At 42.8% G+C, this 23,747-nt stretch overlaps 2 protein-coding genes across 2 annotated transcripts in view; one reads left to right on the top strand and one right to left on the bottom strand.

Moving 5' to 3' along the window:
- Positions 1–268: 268 nt before the first annotated feature.
- Positions 269–15,925, top strand: KRR1 (KRR1 small subunit processome component homolog). Its single transcript, XM_030214921.1, has 10 exons — positions 269–365; positions 2,086–2,261; positions 3,100–3,234; positions 3,731–3,856; positions 5,089–5,172; positions 7,441–7,497; positions 9,770–9,940; positions 11,882–11,959; positions 12,053–12,146; positions 15,360–15,925. Exons 1-10 carry the CDS (start codon positions 302–304, stop codon positions 15,494–15,496), a joined length of 1,122 nt encoding a protein of 373 aa, XP_030070781.1. The 5' UTR covers positions 269–301; the 3' UTR covers positions 15,497–15,925.
- Positions 15,926–15,982: 57 nt separating this feature from the next.
- LOC115477830 (GLIPR1-like protein 1) overlaps positions 15,983–23,747 on the bottom strand; it is a 30,435-nt gene continuing 22,670 nt past the window's right edge. The window contains exons 4-6 of the mRNA XM_030214922.1: positions 20,746–20,831; positions 17,644–17,670; positions 15,983–17,552 (exon numbers count right to left, since the gene is read on the bottom strand). Coding sequence (XP_030070782.1) covers positions 17,386–17,552; positions 17,644–17,670; positions 20,746–20,831 — 280 coding nt within the window. The 3' untranslated portion in view covers positions 15,983–17,385. The remainder of the gene's footprint in view (positions 17,553–17,643; positions 17,671–20,745; positions 20,832–23,747) is intronic.

Here is a 23,747-nt window from a genome sequence, read left to right as displayed (position 1 = left end):
CACTTTTCACTCCCTTTCCTGCCAACCATGAGCATCGCTGCATACCGTCAAAACAAAGAAGCAGTCTAGTCTTAAGGGGACCCCGCAGATCTGGCTTGAGGATTTTCCCGTCCCTTGCCTGTAGCCTTCGCGCGGAACAAACCTCCAGGAGAGTAAGACTAACACATGATGACCTGGGGACGGTGGAACCTATCGTCCAAGACTCTTGTTTCCTTTCCAGGGGGAAGTCACGTGCTGCGACACGGGTCGAGACGTGTTACGTCACGGGGGCGACGACGCGACGTGAAGGAGCAGCAGCAGCATGATGGCGGCTTCTTCCTCTAGCTCTGGGATGAAGCACAGCGGGAAGACAGAGACTCCTCGAGGTAGGCGGTGGCCGAGGGCTTTAGTTTTCACGCCAGACAGTGCAGGTTCTTCCCCCCCTAATGGGAGCGAAAAAGGGATTTTGGCTGCAGCTCCCGAGAATTAAACAAAACAACCAGAATGAAAAAGGATTTTGAGCCTCGTTCTGTGGATAAATCTCTCTTGTCCGTCCCCTTCTCCTCTACTGCTAATGCCAGACTCTGTTCCTTTTGTCTCGCTGCACCTCAAGCCTGGAATGGACTTCCCGAGCCTGTACGTCTAGCCCCGTCTTTGGCCGTTTTCAAGTCCAAACGCAAGCCAACCTCTTTACATAGTAGATGACGGCAGAAAAAGACCTGCACGGTCCATCCAGTCTGCCCAACAAGACAACTCATGTGTGCTACTTTTGTGTATACCCTACTTTGATTTGTACCTGTGCTCTTCAGGGCACAGACTGTATAAGTCTGCCCAGCACTAGCCCCGCCTCCCAACCACCGGCTCTGGCACAGACCGTATAAGTCTGCCCAGCACTATCCCCGCCTCCCACCACCGGCTCTGGCACAGACCGTATAAGTCTGCCCAGCGCTATCCCTGCCTCCCAACCTCCAGTCCCGCCTCCCACCACTGGCTCTGGCACAGACAGTATAAGTCTGCCCAGCACTATCCCCGCCTCCCACCACCGGCTCTGGCACAGACCGTATAAGTCTGCCCAGCGCTATCCCTGCCTCCCAACCTCCAGTCCCGCCTCCCACCAATGGCTCTGGCACAGACCGTATAAGTCTGCCCAGCACTATCCCCGCCTCCCACCACCGGCTCTGGCACAGACCGTATAAGTCTGCCCAGCGCTATCCCTGCCTCCCAACCTCCAGTCCCGCCTCCCACCACTGGCTCTGGCACAGACCGTATAAGTCTGCCCCGCACTATCCCCGCCTCCCAACCTCCAGCCCCGCCTCCCACTACCGGCTCTGCTATCCAATCTCGGTTAAGCTCCTGAGGATCCTAACCACTGCTTTTGACTCCTAACCGCTACTCGGCCTGTCCTACTACTTAACACTTCTAAAGCGCTACTAGGGTTACGCAGCGCTGTACAGTCTAACAAAGAAGGACAGTCCCTGCTCAAAGGGGCTTACAATCTAAAGGACAAAAAGTGCAGTCAATCAAGATTGAGGCGATCTAGATTTCCTGGATAGAGCTACAATGGTTAGGTGCCGAAAGCAACATTGAACTCTTTTAATTGTTCTGTTTACCTGTCTTATCTGGATTGTAAGTTCTTTGAGCAGGTACTGTCTTTTGTGTATGATGTACAGTGCTGCGTATGCGTTGTAGCGCTATAGAAATAAGTAGTAGTAGTAGCAGCTTTCCTTAATTGCTAACGGAATTGTTCTACAGCTGCGCATACATATGTTGTTTGGGGGGAAGGGGGCGGGATCAGGCTAATAAGCCACACCCCCCAAGCGTGCATGAAGCCTAAGGAAATACCTATGATCTATAAAATAGAAACGGGGGGGGGACATGCGTTAATAGTATCACCGCTCACTACTAACTCTAGTTTTAAAATCACGTTATGTGCCTCTTTTTACACCTGTAATTCCTTTTTCTTTTATTGTAACAAGTTTTGTTGCTTGTGTTTCCAAATGAAGCCCCCCCCACACCTCCACCTTTACTGTTAGCTCTCACATTTTTTTAATGTGCAGTGTCAGTTTACTGCACTGACTAAATCAAGTGTATTTTCTTTTGGATCAGCAAATGAATCTGAACTTCTCACTGTACCTGAAGGATGGAAAGAAGCAACTTTTACAAAAGAGGATAATCCTAAAGGTCTGCTTGAAGAAAGCAGCTTTGCAACATTGTTCCCTAAATACAGAGAAGCCTACTTGAAAGAGTGCTGGCCGCTGGTGCAGAAAGCCCTGGATGAGCATGTAAGAGCTTGAGACTTATGTTCTCTGGGTGATAACACTGCACAGCCACCCAGCTTTTGAACTGCAAGTATTATGTTTTTGACTAAAATTGGGTTTATGCTGAATCACTCATTTGGTTTACAGAAAGTTAAAGATAAATTATATGTGTACACAAAGTACCCAGTTATATTTTGCTTACAGAAATACAGAGTAGACACATTGAACTTTAAAAATAATTTTAATATTATATGGCAATAATTTGTCAGAGTAATTATAGGGACTTCTAAGTAACAGACAGGGCTGTGGACTTGGCTAATATTTCCTTTTTTTAAAATCTTATTTTAATACTTAATATTATTTAGCTTATGGTAACATAACGTAGTAAATGACGGCAGATAAAAGACCTGTACGGGCCATCCAGTCAGCCCAAGATAAACTCATTTTACATGGTATGAGATGCTTTATATATATACCCGAGTTTGATTTGTCCTTGCCATTCTTAGGGCATAGACCGTAGAAGTCTGCCCAGTACTGTTCTTGTACTAAAAGTTCTGAAGCTAACGTTGAAGCCCCTTAAAATTTACACTCCAGCTCATCCCTATTTATTCAGTCACGATCAGGGCGTAGACCGTAGAAGTCTGCCCAGCACTGGTTTTGTTTCCCAATTACCGGTGTTGCCACCGAATCTCTTCTAAGATTCCGCACATCCATTCCTTCAAAACAGGATTCCTTTGTGTTTATCCCAAAATAGAACGTAATTGTGGACGTTAATAGCGTGGTCAGTATTACAATGTATTTTGAAATAATGTTGATTTGGTACTTGCCTACCAGTATGATTTCATATTTTCATATGGTGCAGCATATTAGTGCAACACTGGATCTCATTGAGGGCAGCATGACGGTAACAACAACCAGAAAAACGTTTGATCCATATTTGATCATCCGGGCCAGAGACATAATAAAGCTGTTAGCAAGAAGTGTTCCATTTGAGCAGGTGAGTTAACCTGCATTTGTGATGCAGATCTGTTATGGTAGACATAAGTAATTACTCTATATTCATTTCAGTATGTGAGGGAATAAATATGCCCATTCCCAGTAACACCTCTGCTAATTTTTACAACAGAAGTAGGAGATTGATTTATTAGAAACATAGAAAGAAAGAAGAAAGCAGATAGTCTGTATAGCCTATCCATGCCATTTGTCCATTGGGAAATAAAGTGCTGTACTAACATTAAGTACCAAGAATGAATTTCCCAAAATGTGTGTTTGCTTTCCCCTAGTTTGAATATTAATGAAGAAAATGGAGGTGAAAGACTTAGTAAGGAAGGATTGTGCTACAGTAGGCAGCAGATGAGATAAGCTAGAGACAGGAATAGTCTTTGTGACTTCTCCCTTCAGATTATTTTCCAGTTAGATTGTTCGTATTATGACTTTATCTGCAAAGATTTACTTTATAGCTCTCATAGTTACACATTTCTGATTTTTGTCAGGCAGTGCGAATTCTTCAGGATGACATGGCATGTGATATTATTAAAATAGGCACGTTGGTGAGAAATCGAGAGAGATTTATAAAGAGAAGACAGAGGCTTCTTGGACCCAAAGGATCTACTCTGAAGGTAAATGCACTGATGTTAGAATCTTCTGGGTTTTTTTGGCGTATAAAGAGAACCCGTGAGTTCTGTCTTCGTTCCTGCCCCGTCCCCATGGGCTCTGTCCTCATCTGCAGAAGCCTCATAAGTAATGCCACACTGGGAAAAGACCAAGGGTCCATCAAGCCCAGCATCCTGTCCACGACAGCGGCCAATCCAGGCCAAGGGCACATGGCAAGCTTCCCAAATGCACAAACATTCTATACATGTTATTCCCGGAATTGTGGATTTTTCCGAAGTCCATTTAGTAGCGGTTTATGGACTTGTCCTTTAGGAAACCATCTAACCCCTTTTTAAACTCTGCCAAGCTAACTGCCTTCACCACGTTTTCCGGCAACAAATTCCAGAGTTTAATTACGCGTTGGGTGAAGAAACATTTTCTCCGATTTGTTTTAAATTTACTACACTGTAGTTTCATCGCATGCCCCCTAGTCCTAGTATTTTTGGAAAGCGTGAACAGATGCTTCACATCCACCTGTTCCACTACTCATTATTTTATATACCTCTATCATGTCTCCCCTCAGCCGTCTCTTCTCCAAGCTGAAAAGTCTCGAATAATTATGATTTTATAGTTAAACCTTTTTATTAAAGTATAAAAAGGAACAATATGCTGTGCAACTACTATGTATAAATTACAAATAGAAAACTATAATAACCCTCTTCACCACCCTCTACCCTTCCAACCAGAACAATTGATTTCTACTACCCCAAGGAATCCTAATCCACCCTGTTAAAATTTCCAGGGGTACAAAATACAACCCGTTCTGTGTGCCCTAGAGGGGAGAAATATGCCCTATGAAGCATTGTTATGATTTTTTTAATCTGTGGATGAATAAGAAGCCATAAACAATCTCAGGATTCAGTCTAGCTCTCCTGTCTTCCACAGTCCTTCCTACAAAAGACGATGTCTTCTTAGAAGATGTGCTGGTAGCAGGATGTACAGGATCCCCATGCAAATTTTGAAAGTTGTGGCCAGCATGTTTGCTTGTTTTTCCAAAAAATCAAAATATTGTCTGCATCACTCAAACATAAATAACTCCAGTTCATTAACAGGCTTCAAAGTAGAAAATGACACAGGGACAAAGTTTGTCCTTGTCGGATCTGGCCCTGTCCCCGTGGTTACTGCGGATCCTCGCCCCCATGTCATTCTTAGTATAAATCTAGATTTGTTTCATCCCTAAGCTCCTTCTGTATTTTAGGCTCTGGAACTTTTAACAAGCTGTTACATCATGGTTCAGGGAAATACGGTTTCGGCTTTGGGACCTTTTAATGGCCTGAAGGAGGTAAGACAATGAGACACAAATGTTACAATTGTCAGGTTTTTTTTTTGTTTTTTTTTTTTAAAGCACAATAATGTGTAGCAGTGTCATTATAATTAAAGTGCATTTATCAGCTAACAATAAAGCTCTTTTTACACAGTAGAAGCCATGTTGATATTTCTGCAGTAAAAAATTGAATGGGCTACGACATATTTGCCATGCCAGGAATCACTAGCGTGGTTTAGTAAAAATAAAAAGCCCTTTAGTTGTGAGCTCTCCAGGGAAAGGAAAATACCTAGAGTATTTGAATGTAACTCGCCTTAGCTCAGTGCAGGGGCGTAGCTACGGGTGGGCCTGGATGGGCCCAGGCCCACCCAGTTTCGTCTCAGGCCCATCCTCACCTTCCCCCACCCCCGCCGTAGCGCTGCCTCCTCTCCTGCACTTCGCGGTCTCCCACCCTCACGGCAGCGCTTTCAATTTGCTATCAGCGCTGCCTGCCTGACAGCTGACAGACGCGGGGCGACGTCCTGCTGCTTCGGGGCCTTCCCTCTGCGGCGTTGATTCAACTTCCTGTTTATGCAGGGTGGATTGCACGCGGCAGAGGGAAGGTCCCGGAGCAGGACGTCATCGCACCGCGTCTGTCAGCTGTCAGGCAGGCAGCGCCAATAGAGCGCTGCCGCGGGGGTGGGAGACGGAGACCATGAAGTGCAGGAGAGGAGGCAGCGCCACGGTGGGAAAAGGTGAGTGGAGGCAGCACCGATAACTTTAAAGGTGCTGCGCACTGCGTGTGTGTGGGGGGGAGGGGGTTGGGGTTGTAGTGCCCACCCATCCAACCCACTGGCCCACCCAAAAATTGTCTTCTGGCTACGCCACTGGCTCAGTGATTATCAACTCACTCCTCAGGACACATCTAACCAGTCAGGTTTTCAGGCTACCCATAATGAAAATGCATTAAATAAGTTTGCATGCACCTACCTGTTTTCTGTGCAGATTTATCTCATACATACTCATACATAAGTACATAAGTAATGCCATACTGGGAAAAGACCAAGGGTCCATCGAGCCCAGCATCTTGTCCACGACAGCGGCCAATCCAGGCCAAGGGCACCTGGCAAGCTTCCCAAACGTACAAACATTCTATACATGTTATTCCTGGGATTTTGGATTTTTCCAAGTCCGTTTAGTAGCGGTTTATGGACTTGTCCTTTAGGAAACCGTCCAACCCCTTTTTAAACTTTGCTAAGCTAACCGCCTTCACCACATTTTCCGGCAATGAATTCCAGAGTTTAATTACATGTTGGGTGAAGAAAAATTTTCTCCGATTTGTTTTAAATTTACTACACTGTAGTTTAATCGCATGCCCCCTAGTCCTAGTATTTTTGGAAAGCGTGAACAGACGCTTCACATCCACCTGTTCCACTCCACTCATTATTTTATATACCTCTATCATGTCTCCCCTCAGCCGTCTCTTCTCCAAGCTGATATTGTGGATATCCTGAAAACCTAGCAGTCAAAGGTAGAGGCAACACACAACCCGCAGACAAAAAGAGTTGGATATCAAACACAAAATTAGCAGTATGATAATGATCTCTTTATTTGAGTGGAGAGAATTTGGACATTGCATATTAGAGTCTTGGGTATAGGTATTCAATATGGTAATATATGTTTAATTCAGATGTATTTTATATATTAACTGCAACTATTTGTAAGATGAGTTTATATGTCTTAAGATTTTATTTATATTTTAGATAGAAATGTTTACCCCAGATTCAAGTGTTAGCTGAAACATGGCCGCATCACGCTGTTTTTACGTCAAGTGAATATGCTCCACTTAGAGATGATTAACGTATTGTTATTTTTTGTGATTGATATCCAACTCTATATTCTGTGTATCCTGAAAACCTGACTGGCTGGATGTGTCCCAAGGACTGGGGTGAGAACCCCTGCCTTAGCTACTATTGAGAAAGGTGTGAGCTAAATCCAGAAAAAAATTACTTTATCATGTTATACATACTTAGTATTTTTTCCATAGAGATGAAATGGAAGAATATAATAATAATTTGATATACCATTATTCCATACATACCAGCGTGGTGTTTTACAGAACACTCAATATAAACATATAAAATCTTTAACACATTTAAACAAGCATAAGATTCACTTTAAAAACATCTACAATACAAACAACCAGCTCATCCAGCAACTCAAACTGAAAAACGGCGGGTCACCCGGCAGCAAATGAAATTATAAAAAGCCACACTGAAAATGTTTTTTTTCCGTTTTGCATTTCAGGTTCGAAAAGTGGTTATGGATACTATGAAAAATATTCATCCTATATATAACATTAAGGTGGGTACAGGGATTACATTTGAGACTATGCAGTATATGAGAAATAAGAGAAATTAATAGAGACACTGAGGAATATTTTCAAAGCACTTAGACTTTCAAAGTTCTATAGTAACCTATGGAACTTTGGAAGTTTAAGTGCTTTGAAAATGAGCCCCATTGTCTACTTTGTACTTTAGTAATTAAAGAACACTAATGTAAATTAAGACTCATCTTTTCCCATAGGATACATAAGAATAGCCATACTGGGTCAGACCAGTGGTCCATCTAGCCTAGTATCCTGCTTCCAACAGTGGCGGTCACAAGAACCTGGCAGAAACCCAAATAGTAGCAACATTCCATGCTACCAATCCCAGGGCAAGTGATGGCTTCCCCTATAGCAGACTGTGAAACCTTTTTTTAAACCCAAATACATTAACCGCTGTTACCAAATCCTCTATCAACAAGTTCTACAGTTTAAACTATTTGTTGAATGAAAAAATATTTCCTCATGTTCATTTTAAAGTAGTACCATGTTGAGTGTTCCCTAGTATTTGTACTTTATGAAAAAGTAAAAAAATCAATTTACGTTTACCTGTTCTACACTACTGTTCTAGAGTCCTAACCTCTTAAGCCTTTCCTCATATGAGAGGAGTTCCATCTCTTTAATCATTTTGGTCGCTCTTCTTTGAACCTTTTCTAATTCTGTTATATCTTTTTAAAGATACATCGACCAAAATTGTACATAATACTCAAGGTGTGGTTGCACTATGAGCATTCTGTTTGCTTTTTTGGCTGCCGCCACCCACTGGCGGAACATTTCACTGTATTGTCTACGATGACACCTAGATTCTTTTCTTGGGTGCTGACTCCTAAGGTGGATCTTAGCTATGATGATAGAACTTGAGCAACCATGTTTCGTAGAAGAAGGAGCTTGCAGAATTAGAATATAAGCAGAAAAGGGGGGGCATAAGGGTATATTCCTTTAATTGGGCACCGGCTGCCTTGGTGACTGTCTTGCAAGTGTTCCAGAGCCAGGTTTTGTATCACTAGCCACAGATTCAGTACCACTGTTCTAAGTTCTTACATCATTTCATTAGTACATTTAGCTAGTACTACAGTATAACATAGAGGCATATTTTCAAAGCACTTAGCCTTCCAAAGTTCCATAGAAATGTATGGAACTTTGGAAGGCTAAGTGCTTTGAAAATGAGCCCCATAGAGGCATATTTTCAAAGTACTTTGGGAGGCTAAGTTCCATAGGTTTCTATGGAACTTTGGGAGGCTAAGTGCTTTGAAAATGAGCTTGATAGTAGATGACGGCAGAAAAAGACCTGCACGGTTCATCCAGTCTGCCCAACAAGATAAACTCATATGTGCTAGTTTTTGTGTATACCTTACCTTGATTTGTACCTGTCTTTTTCAGGGCATAGACCGTATAAGTCCACCCAGTACTAACCCCGCCTCCCAACCACCATCCCCGCCTCCCACCACCGGCTCTGGCACAGACCGTATAAGTCTGTCCAGCACTATCCCCGCCTCCCATCCACCAGCCCCGGCACAGACCGTATAAGTCTGCCCAGCACTAGCCCCGCCTCCCAACCATCGGCTCTGCCCACCCATTCTAGGCTAAGCTCCTGAGGATCCCTTCCTTCTGAACAGGATTCCTTTATATTTATCCCACGCATGTTTGAATTCCGTTACCGTTTTCATTTCCATCTAGGAGTAGCCTAGTGGTTAGTGCAGCAGCCCGAAAACCAGGGGAATCTGGTCTGATTCCCACTGCTGCTCCTTGTGACTTTGGGCAAGTCACTTAACTGTCCATTGCCCCAAGTACAAAAAAGTACCTGTATATGTAATATGTAAACCGCTTTGATTGTAACCACAGAAAGGCACGGTTATTTTGTATTAGATATACAATAGATATCCCAAGTTTTCATTACATCATTCACAGGTTGAATACAGTGTGAATACTACATGTAGCACCCCTAAACTTTAGCTGAGTAGGCCGATACGTGCTTATATACTTTGATCATAGAGGCAATGCTCAACTAGTGCTGAATTCAGTGTTATTTCCATAATAAATCATTTTTAAATGTGTGTTAGAAACTAATCTTCATGTACAATACTTATTTAGAATATTTCTTTCTAGGTTTTAGATTTCTAATACAATAAAGTGGCCTCTGAAAGAGTGAGGCAGGGTAGGAACGCTTAGAATGACATTGTTCACATACAAAACTGGATCATTGTTCTGATTGATCCTGGAACTAATTTCAATATTTTGTCATGTTCTCAGACTTTGATGATTAAGCGTGAATTGTCAAAAGATCCTGAATTAAGGTCACAAAACTGGGAGAGATTTTTGCCAAAGTTTAAGCACAAGAACCTGAACAAACGCAAGGAACCCAAGAAGAAAAATGTGAAAAAAGAATATACTCCATTCCCACCGCCTCAGCCAGAAAACCAGGTGAGTGAAATCTGGGGCACACTGACTTACATAGATGCATGAGCTACAGAATGCATTTTATAATTCATCGTAGAATACTGCAGGAAATTAAGTAATGTGCAGAATCCTATGTTGCTCCACGGTTTGTCCAACATGATGGTGTAGAAATGAGGGACACAACAAAATAAAAAAAAGGTTTGGGATAAAGAGATCTTATAAACCCTATGTTCCGTTCTAGAACTGGTAAACTATACCAGTCTATATAGACTATTTACCTACTGGGACAATCACAAAAATGACATTGAGCAGTACAGGGTTGGGGAGGGCTAAGTGTCATTTAGTTCAGTAATCTGTGTGATTATGCCATTGTACAAGTTATTTTGGGGCATCACCTGAAGTATTTTGTGTTCGGGTGTGGAGGCCTTGAGGGATATAGTGAAATTTTAAAGCTTCTTGTTAATTTCCTTCCTTTTAAGTCCTGCCAAACTAGTGAGTAATTAACCCCTTGCTGCAGATGGGGACCGAGAGATTGCTCCTTTTTAAGGGCTGGTGCAGCCAGGGAGCCTGCCTGTATAACAATGTCAAAGTCCCAACAACTGAAATCTAGGGCTTCCAGAATCAAACCATCACAACGAAACTGATCCACTTTACCCTTAAAACATCAGTGAAAAAAAAAAAGAGTGAATGTGGATTGAAAGACTCACTTTTCTCAAATTAATTGGATTCACCCATGATTTCTCATGAGGCTGTAGCAGTCTTCACGAGTGGTCTCCAAACTGGTCTGGTAGCACTAAAGATCCTGGGCATCTAAACAGACCAGTCTAGATGAGTGGGATATAGTCAAGCCCACTTTAGACCAGGTAGGAAGAAGACAAGGCAGCCTGTCAGACTCCAGAACTAAAGACTGAATTTTCTCTAGACTGTACATCCAGGGCGTAGTACTTTGATGAGAAATGCTGAGAAGACCAAGTAGCTGCCTTGCCAATACCCACTCAGGAAACCACGTATGTTCTGCTAACGAAGAAGCTTGTGCCCTTTTGGGACTTTTAAACCCTTGCTAGTATAGGCTAAAGTGATGGTCACTTTAAGCCATCTAGCTGTAGTTGCTTTCTACATGTCGCTCTTTATTTCATTGGCTTCTGTGAAAAGCTGGTAGTGACATTATCAGTGATGCCAGTTTCAGGGCACAGCTCCTAAACCAATCTCTGGAGTGCATCCCTACTAAAGCTGGGCTTGGTAGCTGCATGACACTCCCATGTACACTTCTTTGTTCAGGATTTGTATGAACTGATGTTTAATTGGTCTCTTCTTTGAATTTCTGATATTCTTGTTCAGCTAATGCCAGCTAAAACAATCAAGACTAGCCGTTTGTTCCAGTCTTGGTTGAGGAAGTTGAACTTAAAGTGGCCATATTTTAGACCACAGGGACGTAGACTTTGGCTTGACTGAAGTACCAAGGGTATATAGGTCAAGGAAACCTGGCTGAGATTGCACTTTTGCTTGCATAACAGTTCTTTGAGGGGTGTGTTAATTAATACCAGGTCTGTAAGGAATAAACATCTGGACTGTGGTTTATACTGTAGTAGTAGGTTTGATTTAACGTTCATCTTATGTCTTGGCTCTTAATACAATTATTTTAACTCAAATTTGTTGACTTGTGTTTGATTTAAGGGCAGGCAAGAGGGATGGGGGGAGTCTTGTTAATGTTCAAAGATTCATTATTTCTGAAGGAGATAAATTCCGGGGGGGGGGGGGGGGGGGGGGGGGTGAGATGTTGTATATGGCACTAAGATATACTTCTGCCCAGTTTACTGCCCACCTGATAGACAAGGAATGGACCCACTTGATTTAGTAGTTAATTGCAAATTTGAGTTCTCAAGTGTCTCTACTACTTGGTTTTTTGTTTTTTGAATCTTACATCTTTCTAAAGTTTTTCACTAATCATAAACATGATTTTAACAGACTGATAAAGAACTGGCAAGTGGTGAATACTTTTTGAAGGAAAGCCAAAAGAGACAGAAGAAACTACAAGAGATAAAGGTGAGATGAATAATTTATCCTATAAAATAAGTGGAGAATAAGTTCACATTTTCTCTTGCCAAGCTGCTCAACTATTCCATTCTTATAATGTAGGCAAAACAAGCAGAAGCAGTTAGTAGGAGACAACAAGAAAGAAACCAAGCTTTCATTCCACCGAAGGAAAAACCTGTGATGAGACCTAAAAAAGGTAATGTGTTTTGATGGTTGCAGAGATCTTAGATTAAAAACATTTGTCTGTTATGCTTCACCATCTTAGAAATTTGCTTTGCTCTTGTACTCACTGATAAATTTATTACTCATTGCTATCCTAATTTCATCCACTTATTTGGCTGGTTAGTGGACTGAATACCACTGCGACCCAGTTAAGTTCAGGCTCCACATCTGGATTGACCTGGCACTAATTAGAGAATGCTTGGGTGGTTACAGGCAGTATTCAGCAGCACTAACTGCATAAGTGCAACTAATATTGTCAGTTGGCTAGCTCAGCGATCTTGCAGAAAGGCTGTCTCGTAAGGTTTACCTCTTTGCAGATGATACTAAAATCCGCAATAGGGTAATGGTGTGGAGGGACCTAGGCAAAGCTTGAAGAATGGATCAGAATTTGGCAGCTAAGATTTAATGCTAAAATGTGCAGGGTTATGCATTTGGGCTGCAGAAACTTGGAGTGTTGCAATAAAGGGGGTGCATGAAAAAGGAGCAGGACTTGAAGGGTAACCGTATGTAATGATCTTAAGGTGTCCAAAAACAGGCCCCGAGTTCATATTGATATCAGAATAGTCACGGAGAGCAATGCCAAAGGCTATATAAAGATCCTCATCTTGCAACAGCAAGTTGTTTAAGGTCCATCCTCTATTTCTGACCTATTCATATGAAGATGGTTACAGTTGCCCACACCAGAGTGCACGATCAAAGATAGTAATGTGCCAAATAGCAGAGGTACAATCCACATCAGGGAGAATCTTATCCAAAAATATAATCCAAGTGAGAATAAAAGTGTGGTCAGGTTGTGGGATGGCTCAACTTCCAGACATTAAACAGATCCAAGCAATCTACCATGTTCACAAGAGCTCTGAAGAGCTTGACATGACCAGCCGAAGGGGTAACTATACAGTCCAAAACAGGTTGCATGGTGACATTAAAGTCCCCTGCCTTGCTTCAGTGTTTTGTTTTGGAAAGGGGGAGGAGGTGTTTTCCTATCATAAGCAGCAATTGATATCAATGCTTTGTTGGCTGGTGATGATTTAGCTTTTGCCTTTTTTCATTGTGTACTTTGCTGTTGCAGTCTTTGGTTGAAAGTTTCAATAAACATATTTTCACATAAAATCTCCTGCCAAAAGACTCCATCCCTTTGCAAAACTTTGTACAAGACAAAAGCTGAGCAAAAAATTGATCCTGATGCTCATTTGGAGTACACATAGAGGCCACTGTGACCTGTTCCTGCTCTAACAAGAGAAAATGACCATCAGGGTCACATTTAACATGAAGGGGTGACAACAGGATGAAACAAAACAGCCACCCCACGTTTCTTAGTCCCATGAACATCTGCCACACAATAAACAGTGGGATAGCGAAGATGAGACAGCAACCCCTCATGTTGTTTCAAGACGCGAGTCTCCTGTAAAAACACCACATGGGGCTGTACTTGAAGCAACGCTCTAGAGAGTGACACTTATAGGGGGAATTCAAGCCCTTAACATTGTATGGAAGAAGTGGGTCTCCTGTAAAAACAGCACATGGAGCTGTACTTGAAGCAACTCTCTAGAGTGACACTTATAGGGGGAATTCAAGCACTTAATATTGTATATAAGATCTAAATTCACACAATACAAAACACACAGAAGTCAGAAAGATAAAAAACTACCCCATCACCATCTACAGAACCCTTCTAATCACTACCCCTCCCTCCTCTTCACCCCTCCAGACACACAACATCTGCCATCCCAAAGACCTCCACACAACCAGAAGATCCTAAGGGTGGGCAACTGAGGGCAAGAGTCCCCAGACTAAATGCAACAGTCTCCCCATCCATCCACCCCACACGCTCATGCCAATAACATTCATACTAATTCCCCCCCCCCCCCCCCCCCTCCAACCAGCTAAACCAACCTCCCAAGAAGAAGGGATACAAACTACAAGGACAGACAATAAGCAACCTGAATCAGGTCCCAACTAAGCAACAGGAGCACAAGGGCGTTGCGTCATCTTTCTGCTTCCTTCCACATACTGCCAAAGCTGCAGTTTCTCAGGAGAACTCTGCCTATCAAGGGCCAAGGGGGAACACAGGGCCAAACCTGCTTCATGTTGAATCTTTCACGCATCACCCAGTTTGTGCACACGGTTCAATTTGCCAGCAACAGCAAAGCAAAAGGGAAAACCAATTTATACTTTATATGGGTCGCAAGCAAGAGATCCAGCACTGGCTTCATGGTGTGTCTCTGCTGTAAGGTATAAGTAGAGATGTCCTGGTAAACAGTTTTAATGGCTGATGGGGATGGCAAGCCCCGCCAGCTGAAGAGATCTCCACGAGTCCCACCTGTGCTACCAGAGCAGCACTTAAGTCAGCAGACACACTTCGGTCTCTGATGCTGGCTTTCGCACATGCTCAGTTCAGCAACTGTACTGAGCATGTGCAGGAGTGCTGACTTGAGCGCTGCTCTGACAGTACAAGCAGGACTCGTGAAGTTGATCTCTGGCTGACCAGGAGCTACGGTATGCCTCAATGTTGTGGGGGAGGGGAGAGAGAGACTACCTTTGCGCCCCCCCCCCCCCCCCCCCCAAAAAAAAAAAAAAAAAAAAAAAAAAACCTCACAAAATGCACTTTTGGCTATACCCCTGCTCTGATGGTATATTTAAATGAGCTGGTTGGCATATTCTTAGCTGAAATATTTATGTATTAAAAGTTTTATTAAAAAGTTTTGAGGTCAGTATTCAAAAGGGACTTGCACCTTTAGCAGCAGTTGCTAACTGTATAAATTTCTTATCCACAAATGTTCAGCACACTTTACCAAGTGCTGGACCTGTCAGAGAAAATGTTCAGCTGTATAGTGTCAGAACAGAATGAGGGCATTTTGCCCTGCTGTACCTATAGCAGTGATATACAGCCACTCTCCATATAGAGCTAGGACAATTAAATTGCCTTCTTACCTTAAACCATTTTGCTATACATGTAGTGGATGAATATTGCCTCTCTGTATATATTTGGCATCAGTAAGCGCCGTCTGCTTATATGTAGCATTATCGACTCTTGTCTAGTGGAGGTGAAAATAATGCCACAGCCAGCTTAAAAAAAAAAAAATACTTATTGCTGCCTCTCAAGTGTCCTATTTTATATCTAGAATGTCCCATGTTGTAGGAGAAACAGTTACGCTGATTTGCTGACATTGTTTGTTTTCTTGTACAGCTTATACTGAGACAAAGATAGACATTGAAGCTTTGAAAGAAAAAGTAAAGAAAGCAAAGAAAGTAAAGCTGGGATCACTTCCTGAAGAAGAGCTGAAGCAAAGGCTTGCTACAGATAAGAAAAAGAAGAAAAAATAACAATATGGGATCTTTCCTGTTAAGAACAGACTTGCTTTTTAGGAGCTGGAAGATTTCCTGTATGGTGTTTTGTACACAGAAATGGCTGAAAGCTGGCTCAGAAGAAACACCATTTTTTCTGTCATTCTTTCAACATCGTAACAGACGTGCATAAATTCTCCAGGATAATACTGAATTTCTGATTGGTCTATCACATTGCCCACTTTGGTGAACTGTAGAAGTAACGTCAGAACAGTAATAGTTACTTATTTTATGCAGGAAAAAAAACCAGTGCTATGGTTTCCCAACTTCTGCCCTGTTCATTGTTTTTCCACATAAAAAAGGTTTGTATTTTTCTAAGTTATGGATACTGCTACAGAAGATGTCAAGAGACACTTTGTTTTGTAGTTATTGTAACAACAAAAAATAAAAAAATGCAGATTAGAAGTTCTTATAAGTTGATGGTGCTTTTTCACTAGTTTTTCCTCACTCCCATGTTTCATCCCATTTTCTTTTGCCTCCAAACATTCCTGACCCTGGGGTGTGAAAGAGTAAAAACTGAAATCTTGCTCAGATTCTTCAAATTATTTTAAAATTCTCCACGTTGTATGCAAAATATGACTTCTCATTTGCTTACCTACAGAGTGGTCAGCAGTGTTCCTGCTGTGGTGCTTTAACTATGCTGATTAACACAAAAGGCAAAATAGGCACATACTCTACTGCTCAAGCTAGAGAAATATACTGGATTTATACTAGTTTCCCCACGTATTGTTCCAAGAAGAAAAACTGGTAGCAGTAATATAATATTCTAAATTACTACTGACCATATTTCATAGAGTTCCTTACAAGAATAACAAACAGAATACCAAAAAATGCATACTAATCAGAACCTACTCTAACAGGGGGCACAAGATGGAATTCCCGAAACCTGAGCCAAGAACCACTCAACCAGGGGAACAATACAATGTCTATTGCCCTAGGAGCCAAGGATCCTGCACTACCAGAAGCAGCCTAAAGACTCTTGCACTGGGAACTTCAGGATCTAGCTCCATCAGAGGATAATGACCTGGAGACAACAGACCTGGAAGCCTTAACATTTCTGCTCCATCAACCCAGCACATGCCACCACCTGCTGAATACAGAGAATATTAGCAAGTCTGTCAGGTCACTGAAAAGCTGTGGTCCTGTCTCTTGCTGCTCACAGGGTAGCCTAAATCTTGCATTCAGATTGGTCTAACAGGATAGGGAAGTGTAATAAGAATAATAAACACGAAACATGACATATTTGTATTTCCCAGTAATAAAAGATTTAAATCAAAGCTAGACAAACCTGAGGTGCCAGGTAGCCTAGGAGTTGCTGCCTCTCCCTGGTCTATGCACTCGTCAACTCCCAAATTCCCCCTGCACGCTCTCCAATGCGCTTACCAGCTGCTGAGAGGAGATTACAGCATCTACCTATCCATGACTAAATCCAACCCAAATTTTACAAGAAGCAAAGTATGGATATTGCACCCAGGCCTCCATTCAGACTTACAGCTACTACTTGTCTTGGGTAGCAGCGCTGGATCTACAGCAACAGGTACCTCAGTAAAATAAATTCCGGGTGGAGCCTCCTGCAGGCTGTCACACTCACTGGCTCTGCCCCTTGTGTGGGTTTGCATTGTAAGAAATGGGGACTCTTGAAGGCCCCCCTCCCTCCCTCCCAGTGCACTGTTCAACATTTTATACCTGATTTAATCATAAGAGGCGAAATGTTGAATTAAGACTCTTATTTTATTTGAAATAAGTATATTCATAGGACATGCAAGAGAAAAGGATGAAAACGTTTTGTTTCACTGATAAATATACAGAATTCAAGCTATAAATATGGGGAAACTTTATGCCATATTCTACAGATATCTATGAATTCATTACCTTGAAATGATATCTGGGTACCGTTTATGCACATAAAAATCAGCTACAAAGATCCATGGAATAAAAAATAATCTTATAGCTAAAACACTAATGCAGTAGGTATCACACGAAAGATCTGCATACCATGAATACTGATCGAAGTATGGATACCAATTTGGGTGATCTACAAAGAGAAAAATACAACTCGTCAATCACAGTTCCTTTGACAGTGAATTCAGTAATTCAAGAATTTAACATTCTATTCTAATACATACATACGATTCTGTCACGCTGTTTATTTCCTGAGGAGAAATAAAAAAGTAAAAAAGGTTATTTGTCAAAGTATTTTTCCCTTCTTGCATCACTAGAAATAACAGGCACAAAAATATTAACAAATGAGAAGAGATTGACAGGCAGATGATCAAAAGCCCCGCGCTGTTCCAAACAGCGCTCTAAAATAGTGCTGGAACAGCGCGGGGCGCTATTAGACCTATTATCAGAGATAATGCATACAAATTTAAGCAGCGCAATTATCTCTGATGATGGGGTAGAAGTGCGGGAGAATTGTGCCTGAGCATGCGCTCAGCACAATCCTCCTGCACTTGTTTGACAGGTCTGGGCTGGAGACCAATGAAAAGAGAAGGACGCCCATCTTTAAATCGGAAGATGGACGTCCTCAACTGCCCTGGGGTGTCGGAGGTATAGCGACAGGGCAGTTGAAGACGTCTGTGATGGGGCAGTAGAGGGCGTCCAAATTTTGGACGTTTCTGCAATGGGCAGTTAAGGACATCTTTCTCATAGAAACATCCAATTTTGGATGTCCTTAACTGTCCATTGCAGAAACGTCCAAAATTTGAACGTCCTCAACTGCCCTTGCTGGCAGGTTTGCTGTAGGGGGGAATGGGGACCTGCCAGCATGCAAATGCATGCTGGACAGGGCTCACCATTCCTCCCTAATGATCTGCAAACCCTAACGCCAGCTCGGAGCCGGCGTAGGGTTTGTCGCGGCTAGTGACCCAATCTTTGGCGCGCTGGTCGCTGATCATTGGGGATGAATGCATTAAGCGCTGATTAGCATGCATTTGCAAGCTACTTGCGCTAAGAGCCCTCTGATCATGGGGCGGTAGCAAACGCTGGCGCTAACAGCCTCTAGCGCTGGCGTTTGCTTTTGATCATCTGCCTGTGAATACTATTGCAGAGACGATCCTTGCCAGCACAGGCAGCACTGACAGATTAGTAGGCAGAGGAAATGCCTTTTCCAATTTCTGCCACTCAAGTGACCAATTTTTAACTATGAGTAGGTCTGTCATATTAACTTTTTAATGAGCTCTGTGAAGAGACTGGCATATGCAACTGCTACAAAGGAGAAATCAGACCTTACCTGCTCTGCTAATTTTCTTTCTTTTAGTCCTTCCAGAGCAAGGGTTCTCAACGCAGTCCTCGGGACACACCAAGCCAGTCAGGTTTTCAAGATCTCCCAGAATGAATATGAATGAGAAGTCTGCATGTACTACCTCCACTGTATGCAAATCTCTCTCATGCATATTCATTATGTATATTCTGAAAATCCAACTGACTGGGTTGAGAACCCCTGCTCCAGACTAATCCAAAGGTGTGGGTATACATACTTCTACCAGCAGATGGAGATTGAGGACTACTGACCTGAAAGTAATCCTAGAAGTTTTCCTGTGCAGCCCAGGGCTAACCAGTATTTTCTTACCAGAGCAGATTTCAAATAGCAACAGACAACAATCCACACTGAATAAGTACAGCCAAGCCAGAATTGAAAAAAATCCTGAGGTAGAATGCCCACATATCAATTTTCTTTGGCGTAACTTAAACTGTTAGTGGAGTCTCACAGTTTTTGATCAGTGTTCCTCACAACTGTATGAAGAGGAACAGTAATTCTCTCTCTAGGAAGTCATATCTAGAACAAAGCTCTGAACAAGGTTCCTCTTCAGTCTCCAATTTGAAAGGTATGGCTTGGGCCATCTCACAGACAAACCCAGGAAAGGATATATTTTCTGGAGACTTATGTGTCTCACATAGTGGAGAAGGTTCAGATGAGATGCCATAGGACTCTTTGGCCGAGCGGTCCTGTGGGTCTTGCTCCATCTCCCAGGAGAGGTCCAAGTCTGACTCTTCAAAAGTACTCCTCTTGGGAAGTATGTGGAAGAGTACATTGACTACAGTGTTGGCTCTCTGTGGCATGGCTGTTTCCTGTGCACTGAGGATGGCAATGCAGGGGAGGTGTTGGCACTATGTCTGGATGGAGAACAATGGCGATGCTTCTTAGGTTTTTAATGATGCAGGTCTCTCTGCACGTGGAACTGATGAGGAGGAGATGGAGTTCTTACACAGCCACGGTACTGAGTCTTAAGCCACACATTCTTGATGCTGCATCGGTGCACCCGATGTCGATGCAGGTTCTGCGTCCAGTGACAAATCCCCTGCCATGCTTGATGCCCATCTAAAATGTTTTTCACATTGGACTCTGCAGGCTTTAACTGTCCTCATTTGCACCGAACACACCAGTTATGGGATTCTGTGCCTGAAATGGTCCTATCACACCAAGTACACTTTTTAAAGTCACTTGGCACCCTCATTGACATGGACGGAAACACAGCCGACACAATGTCAAAAGGCTCAATGGCCTGGGAGTAATTCTGTAGAATATGGTCAAGGTTCCTCGGCCAAAAAGAAGGGCTCAGAGGCCTCAAAACTGAAAAAATTAAAATGAAAAAAAAAAAATTATAATTTTAACCACATTTTAGAATATCATGACTGCTTGTGCTTGGAGAAAATTAGCTTTAAATTTTCAAGAATTAGGGGAACCAAGTAATACCCTCTAATTAGAAGCTTGTAACCTGTGTTCCCTGACTCTTTGGATTTTAACTTTTAGCATTTTACATATCATGGGAAAGAGGAAAGATGAAGGTGTATTCTACTAAATCTTCAACTTCTAAACCAAGGCCATTACACTTTTTATGATCTGGAATTCAGGATTGAAATGCTTGGATTGACTGACTGTAGGTAAAGAGAAGCTCCAGCCTCCCAATAAATCTGAAGGTCACTCCAAGTTCTGTGGAATGTTTTGCTTGCCTCCCCCCCCCCCCCCCCCCCAGGCACTCTTTGGATTAGGAAGATAGACATACCAGAGATGTCAAGCGAGGAGATGCATGATTAAAAAAACTAGTAAGTAAAACATATTTAAAATCAACACTACATCTAGTAATGCTCTAGATATTTGCAATAGTTTTATTGTTTCATACAAACAAGTTGATGAAAGCAAGTGGCCTAGCTCTTCCCAACATACACCTACAACGTACCCGTGACTATATAGCCATACAACATGCATACAGTGGTTTTGCACTTACTGCATAAGTTATTCTCACACTGATCCCCTGGGCACTGGCTGCAAGGTTCCCCTTCTTTATAAGGCTTTACACCTCTATAATTTCCACTGCAAAATATAAACACATTGCTCCATTAGATTATCATTTTTACACTACCTTTCCCAAAAATACATTATAAAATTACTCTCTCCACATATTTTCTATGATGGTTTTTCCAATGTAAAGCCTGTTTTAAAAATGGAAAAGACCTTTTATCGACGTTAAGCTTCAGAACTTTTAGTAGTGTCATGTCCCCTACCTCAACGCAAGCAGCGTCCTTGGGCTGCGCGGGTTCCCGTTGACACGCACACTTGACTGTCACTGCCTGAGCCATGTGTGTGTAGTCCTCTCTGGGTTTGTTCAGAGAGCGATGGTTGCAGGATCCTTAATTGCTTTGCTTCCACCCACCTGGGTCTGCTCTTCCTCTGCCTGGCTTCACTTACTTCTCTCCTATTGGTCTTCCGGTTCCTCCTTCCCCTGCTCGTGTCCTATGGCTGTGCCCCTTCTCACTGCTGATGTCAGACGCCAGCACTTTATCAGCTGAGCTCTCCTTGGACTCCATGCTTCAGCTTCTACTTTGGTACAGTGGGGGAAATAAGTATTTGATCCCTTGCTGATTTTGTAAGTTTGCCCACTGACAAAGACATGAGCAGCCCATAATTGAAGGGTAGGTTATTGGTAACAGTGAGAGATAGCACATCACAAATTAAATCCGGAAAATCACATTGTGGAAAGTATATGAATTTATTTGCATTCTGCAGAGGGAAATAAGTATTTAATCCCTCTGGCAAACAAGACCTAATACTTGGTGGCAAAACCCTTGTTGGCAAGCACAGCAGTCAGACGTCTTCTGTAGTTGATGATGAGGTTTGCACACATGTCAGGAGGAATTTTGGTCCACTCCTCTTTGCAGATCATCTCTAAATCATTAAGAGTTCTGGGCTGTCGCTTGGCAACTCGCAGCTTCAGCTCCCTCCATAAGTTTTCAATGGGATTAAGGTCTGGTGACTGGCTAGGCCACTCCATGACCGTAATGTGCTTCTTCCTGAGCCACTCCTTTGTTGCCTTGGCTGTATGTTTTGGGTCATTGTCGTGCTGGAAGACCCAGCCACGACCCATTTTTAAGGCCCTGGCGGAGGGAAGGAGGTTGTCACTCAGAATTGTACGGTACATGGCCCCATCCATTCTCCCATTGATGCGGTGAAGTAGTCCTGTGCCCTTAGCAGAGAAACACCCCCAAAACATAACATTTCCACCTCCATGCTTGACAGTGGGGACGGTGTTCTTTGGGTCATAGGCAGCATTTCTCTTCCTCCAAACACGGCGAGTTGAGTTCATGCCAAAGAGCTCAATTTTTGTCTCATCTGACCACAGCACCTTCTCCCAATCACTCTCGGCATCATCCAGGTGTTCACTGGCAAACTTCAGACGGGCCGTCACATGTGCCTTCCGGAGCAGGGGGACCTTGCGGGCACTGCAGGATTGCAATCCGTTATGTCGTAATGTGTTACCAATGGTTTTCGTGGTGACAGTGGTCCCAGCTGCCTTGAGATCATTGACAAGTTCCCCCCTTGTAGTTGTAGGCTGATTTCTAACCTTCCTCATGATCAAGGATACCCCACGAGGTGAGATTTTGCGTGGAGCCCCAGATCTTTGTCGATTGACAGTCATTTTGTACTTCTTCCATTTTCTTACTATGGCACCAACAGTTGTCTCCTTCTCGCCCAGCGTCTTACTGATGGTTTTGTAGCCCATTCCAGCCTTGTGCAGGTGTATGATCTTGTCCCTGACATCCTTAGACAGCTCCTTGCTCTTGGCCATTTTGTAGAGGTTAGAGTCTGACTGATTCACTGAGTCTGTGGACAGGTGTCTTTCATACAGGTGACCATTGCCGACAGCTGTCTGTCATGCAGGTAACGAGTTGATTTGGAGCATCTACCTGGTCTGTAGGGGCCAGATCTCTTACTGGTTGGTGGGGGATCAAATACTTATTTCCCTCTGCAGAATGCAAATAAATTCATATACTTTCCACAATGTGATTTTCCGGATTTAATTTGTGATGTGCTATCTCTCACTGTTACCAATAACCTACCCTTCAATTATGGGCTGCTCATGTCTTTGTCAGTGGGCAAACTTACAAAATCAGCAAGGGATCAAATACTTATTTCCCCCACTGTAGGTGTTTCTAACTCTGTAGTCTGCTTATCTACTGGTCCCTCGTTGCTGACTTTGCCTGTACCTGGATTACCCTTCTGCCTGCCTACTGACTTTCGCCTGTACCTGGATTACTCTCTTGCCTACCTACTGACTTTCGCATGTACCTGGATTACTCTCTTGCCTTCCGCATGCCTACTGACTTGCCCGTACCTGGATTACTCTCTTGCCTGCCTACTGACTGCCGCTTGAACCTGGATTACTCTCTTGACCTGCTGCCTGCCTGGCCGATACATTAATCTTTTGAAAATGAGCCCAAAAGTCATTTTTCATGTGTCAAAAGGGTTTTGTGTGTAAATGTACGTGTTATGTTTGTGCAGCGCTGCGTATGCCTTGTAGCGCTATAGAAATGCTAAATAGTAGTAGTAGTAGTAGTGGTGAGAAGGTGTATACTTTTATGCAGCCTGTATGTAGGCACATTCAGGGGTGGCCTGCAGGAAGAGTCAATTTATACATGTTGTTTACACATGAATATTTACACCATCTCCTCAGCAGCTATAAATATTTATGGTTACAGTCTAGCTGTGATTTCTGCTACCTTACCCTTAGTATTTTATAAAGGCATATGGGCACTTGTGGGTCTTCATAAAAGAATAAAAACAGACGCCTATTTGGTCTTCACACATAGAGGCCCTATTATAAAATTATCTGTTTCGATACAATATGTACTGTTAAAGGCAGTATATATAAAACCAAATAAATGAAATGAAATATTGCTTATCAGATGTCCCATTGTGTGCTGACACAACAGAGAAATCCCTTGATTGCTG

This window comes from Microcaecilia unicolor, chromosome 9 (genome assembly GCF_901765095.1).
Source record: "Microcaecilia unicolor chromosome 9, aMicUni1.1, whole genome shotgun sequence".
NCBI classification, from domain to species: Eukaryota; Metazoa; Chordata; class Amphibia; order Gymnophiona; family Siphonopidae; genus Microcaecilia; species Microcaecilia unicolor.
The sequence above is the reverse complement of the archived record's forward strand: the minus strand, read 5'-3'. Positions and strand labels throughout refer to the sequence as shown.